General features: G+C 44.3%; 1 protein-coding gene across 1 annotated transcript; it reads right to left on the bottom strand.

The window, feature by feature from the left end:
• Positions 1-1,257: 1,257 nt before the first annotated feature.
• COX5B (cytochrome c oxidase subunit 5B) lies at positions 1,258-7,901 on the bottom strand. Its single transcript, XM_060787693.2, has 4 exons — positions 7,704-7,901; positions 3,065-3,135; positions 2,334-2,433; positions 1,258-1,498 (listed from the first exon to the last, which is right to left on the bottom strand). The coding sequence occupies exons 1-4, from the start codon at positions 7,819-7,821 to the stop codon at positions 1,389-1,391; spliced, it is 399 nt and encodes a 132-aa protein (XP_060643676.1). The 5' UTR covers positions 7,822-7,901; the 3' UTR covers positions 1,258-1,388.
• Positions 7,902-11,343: the final 3,442 nt, after the last annotated feature.

Raw genomic sequence — 11,343 nt, 5'->3', positions numbered from 1 at the left:
TCAGGCCTGGATTTGGCCTGAAATTCCTTCCCTGATTTAGAGGAAAGTTGCCTCTGATCCTGGAGATAATGCACAACTGTTATGGCAAATACTCTTTTATAGTTGCTCAGTCTTTCTTGTATTTATGTTAACGATATAAACATTGAGCCCCTGATGGTGCAGCAGTTAAGCTACTAAGCTGCAGAACTTGCTGACCACAAGGTCGGCAGTTCGAATCCGGGGAGCGGGGTGAGCTCCCACTCTTCTGCCGACCTAGCAGTTCGAAAACATGAGAATTGTACAGCTTCAAAAGGAAGGTAACAGCACTCCATGCAGTCATGCTGGCCACATGACCTTGATGGTGTCCCTGGATGCCAGTTCTTTGGCTTAGAAATGGTGATGAGCAGCACCTCCCAAAGTTGGACACCACTAGACAATGTCAAGGGGAAACCTTTACTTGCATATACCCATTGAAGGCCAAAATGTTTGCTTCGAGCCACTCATTTATGCTTCAGGAAATCATTGTAATGTAATACTTTAATTTTATTACACCCTATCTCCCCAAGGGACCTCAGGGCAGGTCACAGTACACATACACAGCAAATAATGCCGTTTTGGATAGACAAGACAGAGACAGAACAGAAAGGAGGTATGTTGTGTCGACGTCCAGCTTTTTTTTTTTTGGGCGCCTTGGAGGTTGTGCTTAAATCCAGCCACGGGGGGTGCTATCACTCCATCCTCTATGATGAAGGGCTATCAGGACTTCCTCCTTTTGGTTGTCAGGCATTTTCTGATATTTTTCTTTATGGTGTCATAAAATACCTCCCTGGCTTGTTTTAGCAGTACCGAATTTCTCTACTTACAGCTCAAGCTGTTTTTGAACTGCTTAGGTAAATAGTAAGCTGGGCTGACAGTCAGAAGCTCACACCAGCCATTGGCTTTGAACTGGCAACTTTTCGGTTGATAGATCTTATCATTGCTGGTGACTTACCAGCTGTGCTAAAGCATTGTAGGCACATATCCCTTTGTTGGATCTTTCTGAGTGTACAGATACAGCTGAGGAACATGTCCTCCTTCAGATCTGGAGATAATTTAATTCCCATCAGCCCTAGCCAAGACCAAAACATCTATTTTAAAAGAGGGAGACCATACTATCTTTGTACCTGGTCAATATTGACATAAATAAAAGAATTCTATGAAATTTATGTCCCACAGCTTCTTAGTATGGATTTCAGTCTTAGCTGAAGGCCTGGACCACACAAGAAAAGCAATTTCACACAAGGAGTCAAACGACTTTATTCAGTTGCAAGAAATGTGGTACATTGGTGATCCAAACAGCTGTGCTGCTTAGGCTTGGATCTCAGAAACCATAAATAGAGAACTCAGCAGACTTCAGCAGGTCCGTCAGATCATGGCAGCTGGTGGGGAACCAGTTTGTAGTGGGTCCCGCAGGAAGGGCAGCGGTGAAGCTCGCCCTTGTGAACCCAGAACCAGATCACGGCACTGTTGTCCTCCTCACCTGGGAGAGAGAACAGGACAGGAAGTCATTGAGATGCTATGCAACTAACAAAAGGGAAGCAACATTAGTCACGAACCTAAGAGGCAAACACTGTTCATTTAAGGTTTTCTTAACAAACAAGATCCAGTAGCAATCAAGATCAATCAACACATACGAGAGAAAAGTGGACTTGCTAAATAGAACCTGACTACAGCACTGAAGAGAAGCAAACACGGGATGAAGGAGTCACATGGAGCTAAAGAGAAGCATGAGGCTGAACTGCAACTCTATTCTGCTTCAGCCAGCACAATCAATGATGAGACTGCTGGAAGTTACAATCCAACTACATCCAGAGGACTATGCTTGGTGTGCTGCAGCTCTGTCCATGGACCAGGGGAACAACTGCAACTGGTTATTATATTCATCTATTACACAGGACTGGATATAAACCTTAATACAACAGATGTGCCTAGACCCATTGAGCTGTGGTGAGCAAAAACTCTGCTTTAGGAAGGAATCGTGACTAAAATCTGTTAAGATCTTATTCTGTCACGGGGAATGTGTATCAAGTTCTCTTAATGTCAACCAGAGAACACACACTGAATTAATTGTTGAATATAGTTAAATCCTATTGACTTGCTTGGTTTTCTCTAATTGGGGCTAACAACAAGCTATTTACTTTCACCGTGTTCTCTTCTTAGCTTTCCTCCCAGACTTGGAAACCCTTTATCAAGACTCCAAAAATGCTCATTCCCAGCAGACTGTTTTCAAATCATGATACAGAATTATGCACAAGCTGTTTCCTTGAAATGTTACGGTTAAGCCAAGGAACCACCTTATATGAGGAGACACTTACAGATACAGCCTACAATGCGCTTGTCTGTGATTGAGGGGACAAGGTTGGGGTCCTCCTTGGTTCCAGCACGCGCTTTGGGTGGAAACATGCTGTAGGGATCCTATAACCAACAAGAGAGAAGTCAGGAGACTAGCAGGAAGACTTAAACTCCAGTGTACTGTTTTATTATTATTATTATTATTATTATTATTATTATTATTATTTATTAACTTTATTTGTACCCCGCTAGCATCTCCCGAAGGACTCGATGCGGCTTACAAAGGCCAAGGCCTCAAAACACAACATAACAATACAATACAAAACAATAGTTTTCCTGTTAGGATTCTCAGCAATAAATGCGCTTGCCGCAAATATAACCCTTTTGATACTTCCTAGTAATTTTTGTGTTGCTGCTAAATATACAAGAACCAACTTCTTGTATATTTAGCATTAACTCAAAAACCAGCCTGGCCAGCTGTTTATTCCTGGGATTCAAATGGAGTGAGCCAGAATTGAGCCCCTATTTCCCAGACCGTTGTTCTTAACAGTTGGGTAGACTGTACTACAGCAAGTCCCATTTTTATGAAAAGTACTGGAGAACTTGAGCGGGTGATTGCTGCCACCCTGTGAACTCCTCTGAGAACCCAAGCTGCTCAGACAAAGCAAACTGGCAAACCAATCTTTCATAGATAGGCAGTTGCCAATTATGAAGAGCAGAATGAATATCTGATTAGGAGGTTCTTTGTACTCACCAGGCCCTTCTCCAAAGCCTTCAAAACTTTCCTTTCCAATCCTGTCGCTTGCTCTTCATCTGTGGGGATGCCTAAGATAGAGAAGGACAGTGAGAAGCTAGAGGGGAAGGAATCCTGCAATGGATTCAGACAGCAGGAAAATAATGTTTGATGCATTCCGTGAATAACACAGTTCTCTTCTTCTACTGAGTTACGTACTAAAATAACATTCACGCCTAGAAGACTGTTATATGCTGAATACATTGCATTAACACGCCTTTACAAGTCCCACCACCCGCTGGAAGCAATCGTGTCAGGCTTGGTGCTACTAAAATTAAGTCCGCACGGTCTCTGCTTCACTGGAAACAAATTGAGAGGGAAGGTGGGTGAGCTAAATCTTCCAAGGAGGACCCAAGGGTCCCAACCCATCACCTAGAATCCCTGCCAGAACATGGAGGTGGACACTAGTAGCTGAAGGGCCAGTGGGCTGCTGCAGTGGCCTATAGGGGGCCAGAGAAGCTGAGGCCGTCGGATGGTGAGAGTTCCTGAGGGGAAAGGTTTATGCCGAGGATGAGGTTCAGTTGGCCATCACTCCACAATCCAGCCTTGGAGCAGAGACACACTTGGACACAAGTGTTGTTCTAGAACAGCTGTACCAGAAGTTCCAATTTTGTTTGCTTTGCATTGAATGTATGTTTGCAGTCCTAAGTTTCAGGGACGCTGCAGATAGGTGGCTTCTTTTGGTTGCAGTTATAGGGCAAGCCACCTGCCCATCATCATTAGGTTCCCTAGTTCCGCCCCCTTTTTGGGCTTTGGAGGGAAGGGAGCCATTTCTTAGTTAGTCTCAGCCAGGTTAGCTTATGTATAGGATGTGTGTAACTTCCCCTGTACAAAAGCTTCAACCTTTAAGAATCCAAGGAAGCATCCCCACAGCTTTAAGAATTCCCAGGGGAGAACAGCTTTAAGAGTCTCCTAAGAGCTCCAGGGAAGCATTCCTACAGCTTTAGGTATTTCCAGGAAAACAGTCTTAAAGACTAAAGAACTCCAGCTGGAGAACATCCACTGCCTTGCTGGTAGGTCCACTCGGCGTTCGAGAAGCAGTTCGGCCTGGTAGCGGAGCCCACATCAGTGAGGGTTGGATTTCAGTCATCTTGGGAGAAGTTAAAAAAGGGGTTTTTCCTTTAAAGAGGAAGTTATTGAAGATAGTTGCTTGTCCTTCGTGGGCAAGTTTAGGAATTTACCAGTTACCTAAAAGCTTGGAATTATTTGCTTAATTTTACTGAAGACAAGAGAAGTTCCTGTTTGATTGTTCATTAATAAAATACTTTATTGTACTTCTCAAGCCATATGAAGACTCTTTGTGGGGGAAACCTTTGAGAACTTCTCCTTGGCTTCCCGCTGGGCAAAGGTTACACATCCTGTACTAAAGACAAATATTTACAGGCCCAGCGCGTGACAGAACAAGTGTGATTCCAGGTGTGGTCTGACCAAGGCTGAATGCAGGGGTAGCATGACTTCCTTGAATCTAGACACTAGATTTCTATTGATGCAGGCCAAAATCTCATTGGCCTTTTGAGCTGCTTCATCACACAATTGGCTCATGTTCGGCCTGTTTCCCATGACGACTCCCAATATCTTTTTCACATGTACTGCCGTTGAGCCAGGCATCGTCCCCCATTCTGTATCTTTGCATTTCATTTTTTCTGCCTGTGGAGTATCTTGCATTTGAACTCCTTTTTGTTAGTTTTGGCCAATCATCTCTCTAATCTGTCAAGATCATTTTGAATTCTGCTCCTGTCTTCTGGAGTATTGGCTCTCCCTCCCAATTTGGTGTCACCTGCAAACTTGATGATCATGCTTTCTAACCCCTAATCTAAGTCAGTGGTTCTCAACCTGTGGATCCCCAGGTGGTAAACTGGCTGGGATTTCTGGGAGTTGTAGGCCAAAACACTTGGGGACCCACAGATTGAGAACCACTGATCTAAGCCATTAATAAAGATGTTGAACAAAACCAGGTCCATGATGGAAACCTGCGATACGCCACTCGTCATTTCTTTCCAGAATGAAGAAGAAGCGCTGGGAAGAATCACCCACTGGGTTCATTCACTTAACCAATTACAGATCCACCTAGCCATAGTTTTGGCTAGCCCACATGTATTTATTTCATGTATTTATACTCCGTCCTTTTCACCCCCGAGGGGTGGACTCAGGGTGGTTTACAATAGGCCACCACTAGATGCCGGACATTAAATTAAGAAATTAATTAAAAAACAATTAAAACAATTATAAACATCCAAGATTTAAAATTCTAAAATATCTTGAGTTTAAAATCGTGATCCAAGATCAGTCCATTACCAGTCTCATCAGTCACATTCGAATCACTATATGTATTGCTCAAAGGCTTAAGAATTTTTTTTGGAATGCAAGGAGGGCCTATCTATATAAATAAAAATGTAATGTTCGTTTGTGGGATTAACATAACTCAAAAATTGATCTTGTCATTTGGGAGTTGTAGTCGCTGGGTGTTATACGTACTTTATTTACAATCAAAGAGCATTCTGAACTCCACCAATGATGGAATTGAACCAAATGTGGCACACAGAACTCCCATGACCAACAGAAAACACTAGAAGGGTTTGGTGGGCATTGACCTTGAGTTTGGGAGTTGTAGTTCACCTACATCCAGAGAGCACTGTGGACTCATACAATGATGGATATGGACCAAACTTGGCGCAAATATTCCATATGCCCAAATATGAACACAGATGGAGTTTGAGGAAAATAGACCTTGACATTTGGGAGTTGTAGTTACTGGGATTTATAGTTCACGTACAATCAAAGCGCACGCTGAACCCTACCAACGACAGAATTGGGGCAAACTTCCCACACAGAACCCTCATACTTAAGGCCATCCAGTCCAACTCCCTTCATCAGGACAAGAAAACATAATCAAAGCCCTTCTGACAAAGAGGCATCCAGCCATAGGTATAGATAGATATATATGATTCACATAGAGAGAGATATAGTACCATAGATTTGAAAAGGACCCCTAAAAAGGACAATGATATGTTGCATGTTCCAGAGCAGGCAAACCAGACAATCTCCAAATCAACACTGACAAAGAAACAGCAAGAAATACTGTTTACCCACAAGCATAAAGAAATTACATATATTAGAAACCAACACTTTCTAATTACTTTATTTTCCAGATCAACAGCCTGGGCCACAGCAACGCGTGGCAGGGGACAGCTAGTATCTATATAATTAAAAATGTAATGTTCATTTGTGGGATTAACATAACTCAAAAATCACTGGACCAACTGACACCAAATTTGGGCACAGTACACGTATCAGGCTAACAAGTGACCATCACTTGTAAAATCACTGAAAAAAACCTCAGTGTACAATAAAAGCTTGTATATCAACTGTACCTCGGGAAGCCATGGAGCCCCTGGTGGTGAAATGGGTTAAACACCTGTGCTGGCAGGATTGAAGACCGACAGGTCGCAGGTTCAAATCCGGGGAGAGGCGGATGAGCTCCCTCTATCAGCTCCAGCTCCTCATGTAGGGACATGAGAGAAGCCTCCCACAAGGATGATAAAAACATCAAATCATCCGGGCGTCCCCTGGGCAACGTCCTTGCAGACGGCCAATTCTCTCACACCAGAAGCGACTTGCAGTTTCTCAAGTCACTCCTGACACAACAAAACAAACAAACAAAAAAAACCCTCGTGAAGCCATACTTGGCCACGGTGGTCCAGGCCTTAGTTACATCTCGAATTGATTACTGCAATGCACTCTATGTGGGGCTGCCTAAGAGCAGTACGTGTGAAAAAGACCACTGGGGGCTCCGTTTATATTGGACAACAAGTTAAACATGAGCCAACAATGTGATGTGGCGGCAAAAAAAGCCAATGGGATTTTGGCCTGCATCAATAGGAGCATAGTATCTAGATCTAGGGAAGTAATGCTCCCCCTCTATTCCGCCTTGGTTAGACCACACCTGGAATATTGTGTCCAATTCTGGGCACCACAATTGAAGAGAGATATTGACAAGCTGGAATGTGTCCAGAGGAGGGCGACTAAAATGATCAAGGGTCTGGAGAACAAGCCCTATGAGGAGCGGCTTAAGGAGCTGGGCATGTGTAGCCTGAAGAAGAGAAGGCTGAGAGGAGACATGATAGCCATGTATAAATATGTGAGAGGAAGCCACAGGGAGGAGGGAGCAAGCTTGTTTTCTGCTTCCTTAGAGACTAGGACGCAAAACAATGGCTTCAAACTACAAGAATGGAGATTCCATCTGAACATGAGGAAGAACTTCCTGACTGTGAGAGCCGTTCAGCAGTGGAACTCTCTGCCCCGGAGTGTGGTGGAGGCTCCTTCTTTGGAAGCTTCTAAACAGAGGCTGGATGGCCATCTGTCAGGGGTGATTTGAATGCAATATTTCTGCTTCTTGGCAGAATGAGATTGGACTGGATGGCCCATGAGGTTTCTTCCAACTCTTTGATTCTAAGACGGTTCAGAAGCTTCAAATAGTGCAAAGGAGGGAAAAGGAAGGGGCCTGAGCTGTTAGGGATTGCGGGGGTTGAAGCTCAAAATACCTGGAGGGAAGGCCCAAGTTGGCCAAAGTCTGTGTGAAAATGCCCTAACCCAGCCTCACCTCCGGCTCCCATGCAGCGAGAGGCTCCGGCCAGGCGCAGCGGCCCTAGAGGGAGGGCATTCCGGCCCGCGGCGAGCCCTTGGAAAAGGCCGCAGACCCTGAGTAACCTTGACGCCATGGGGAACGCGAGGAGCTATAATAGGCCTTGTCCACAGGCCTGTTTCCGCTTTCCGGGGGAGGGACTTCCTCCCACGCAGGCGCCGTTTTAACCAACCGTTGTCCAACAGCAACCCCTCCGACGCGCCGCTCAATGGGCGTGGCCGTAACCGCCGAAGCTGCACACCCATTGGACACGTTGCCTCGTGGGCGTGGCCTGGGAGTGAAGTTTCCTTTCTTTCCAGTCAGTAGGGAGGCGCCATTTTGGAGTGGAGTGGAGAGGAAGGGAAGGAATTTACCTGGTTGGAAGGAGAGAGATATTGACAAGCTGGAATGTGTCCAGAAGAGGGCAACTAAAATGATCAAGGGTCTGGAGAACAAGCTAGGCCTGGGCTATGTTTTGTCACTCTTCTTATAGGATTCTTATAGGCTGAGGGGAAAAGGAACTTCATGTATGGCTTCCCTGGAATGAGAATATAAACTTCAGGCAACTCTGGCCCTTTTAGAGCTCCTAGAATATCATAATAATAATAATCATGATAATAATAATAATTTATTTATCAGCAACTAGACCATTGGATTACATTCCTAACAGAACAAAACAAACACAAAACAAAAACCACAGATTTTGCAAGCTTGGTAGTTGATTAAATGTCCTTTGACCAGTATCTGGCCACTTGGAGTGCCTCTGGTGTTGCCGCAAGAAGGTCCTCCATTGTGCATGTGGCAGGGCTCAGGTTGCATTGCAGCAGGTGGTCTGTAGTTTGCTCTTCTCCACACTCGCATGTCGTGGATTCCACTTTGTAGCCCCATTTCTTAAGGTTGGCTCTGCATCTCGTGGTGCCAGAGCGCAGTCTGTTCAGCGCCTTCCAAGTTGCCCAGTCTTCTGTGTGCTCAGGAGGGAGTCTCTCATCTGGTATCAACCACGGATTGAAGTGATGGGTTGGAGCCTGCCCATTTTGGACTCTCGCTTGCTGAGGTGTTCCAGCGAGTGTCTCTGTAGATCTAAGAAAACTATTTCTTGATTTAAGTCGTTGACGTGCTGGCTGATACCCAAACAGGGGATGAGCTGGAGATGTCACTACCTTGGTCCTTTCACTATTGGCTGCTACTTCCCGGCGGATGTCAGGTGGTGCAATACCGGCTAAGCAATGTAATTTCTCCAGAGGTGTAGGGCGCAGACACCCTGTGATAATGTGGCATGTCTCATTAAGAGCCACATCCACTGTTTTAGCGTGGTGAGATGTGTTCCACATTGGGCATGCATACTCAGCAGCAGAGTAGCATAGCGCAAGGGCAGATGTCTTCACTGTGTCTGGTTGTGATCCCCAGGTTGTGCCAGTCAGCTTTCATATGATGTTTCTAGCGCCCACTTTTTGCTTGATGTTCAGGCAGTGCTTCTTGTAGGTCAGAGCACGGTCCAAAGTGACTCCCAGATATTTGGGTGTGTTGTAATGCTCCAGTGGGATTCCTTCCCAGGTGATCTTCAGAGCTCGGGATGCTTGTCTGTTCTTAAGGTGAAAGGGGCATGTCTGTGTTTTAGATGGATTAGGGATCAGTTGGTTTTCCCTGTAATAGGCAGTAAGAGCACCTAGAGCTTTGGAGAGCTTCTTTTCAACCATCTCAAAGCACCCTGCTTGAGTGGTAATGGCACGATCATCAGCATAGATGAAACTCTGTGTCCCATCTGGCAGTGGCTGGTCATTTGTGTAGATGTTGAACATGGATGGAGCAAGCACGCTCCCCTGAGGCAGGCCGTTCTTCTGTTTCTGTTGTTGACATGCTGGCTGATACCCAAACAGGGGATGGGCTGGAGATGTCACTGCCATTATTATTATTATTATTATTATTATTATAAAAACTTTATACCCCGCCACCATCTCCCCAAGGGACTCAGAGCGGCTTACATGAGGCCAAGCTCAACAACACATCAATAAAAACAAAATGCAATAAACAAAAACAATAAATACAATACAATTAATATTAATCACATATAAACAATAACCAATACACAGTAACACACAAGGATTTAAAAACCAGCTGCTGATCCGGACAAAAAGGAATGTAATAGTTTAAAATGTAATAGTTTAAAAATTAAAAAAATAAACGCTGGGCATGAACAAGGTAGGATATATCTGGTATAGGGTTTTAAAAATAATACTAATAAAAGAGTAAAAGAATAAATAACCTTGACTCGAGTATAAGCCATGGGGAGCTTTTTCAGCCTAAAAAGAGGGCTGAAAAACTAGGCTTATACTTAAGTATATACAATACACACACACACACACACACACATATATATATATATATAAAGAGAGAGAGAGAGTGGTGTAGCATAGATAATATAAATCTATAGTGTTTTTCGGGAGAAAAGTCCTCTTTAGTTCATTATAGAGCTGAGGAAACTTGCAATGAAAGTAAAGCATTTTAAATATACTGTATATTGTTTATAGTGGATGTCTTCTGGGAGCTGGCCATAGAATTGCACTGGAAGACTTAGCCTTGATCTACACTTCCGTATCGTCCAGTTCAAAGCAGATAACCTGGATTCATAAACTGGATTATAGGGCAGTGTAGATGGGGCTTTTCCGATTCATCCAGCATGACCTTACTGTCAACTTTTGCTGGAAGCCAACCATAGATCTGAACTGGAGGATCGAGAGAACATTTTGAAAATCCAGTCCATCAATATTCAAAACTGGAAATGTATTGTATTTGCATAAGGGGGGAATCTTGTTACTGATTGGCTCACCCTGTCGCCAGCTTTAGTGCCCTGCTTCTGATTGGCTGCTTTAGGAATGCATTCTTTTTGTTGATTTTCAAAACAGGTGGGAGTTAGAGAGCCGTTGGAGCAGCCAGGTAAGGACTTCCTCCAAGTTGAAGAAGGGAGACTGCTTTCCTTTTTGTCTGGATGAGCAGCTGATGAGTTTCTGACTCCTCCTTTCTATCTTATTGGTGTCAGTATGCTTCAGTCAACCAGATTTCCCTCAAAAGTGGGCTTCATCAGGCCTAACTCCCACCCAAATTCATTCCTACAAGGGAATCCTGCAATTTATCCTGAATTTTCATCCCCAAGGCCTTCATAGCTCTCTCAACGAATGAGCCAAATGTTAAGATGGCCTCTGTCTGCAAATGCAACAAAGCCCCTCCTCCCAAACCCCCCTCAAGTTCCTGTCATTTTTCACCTGGTGGGTGCTGCAGTGACCCAGGGGGGCGGTAATGGCCACAGGTGCATTTGGGGGCGATGAATAATTGTAAGGGGGCGGTGAAAGCATAAAAGAAAGAAGAAAATATTTCAAAAAATTGATTTCCAGAGGGGTAGGCCAAATAAGTTTGGGAACCACTGATTTACATTTTTCAATAGATATGGTCACCAGGCACAAACTTTTCATTAAGAAGTTCTGCTTTGAAGGGGGCAGAAACAGAAAGAGAAGAAGCCCCGGAAATGGCTCCTCTTGTTTAATGAATGGGAGTGAAATATCTCCTGGTTCACAATTGGGAAAGCAGTACGGCAGGGCTGTATACTCTCACCCGACCTATTCAA

This window comes from Anolis sagrei, chromosome 7, assembly GCF_037176765.1.
Source record: "Anolis sagrei isolate rAnoSag1 chromosome 7, rAnoSag1.mat, whole genome shotgun sequence".
Lineage (NCBI taxonomy): Eukaryota > Metazoa > Chordata > Lepidosauria > Squamata > Dactyloidae > Anolis > Anolis sagrei.
Note: the sequence above shows the minus strand (reverse complement) of the source record. Positions and strands in the feature narration are given on the sequence as shown.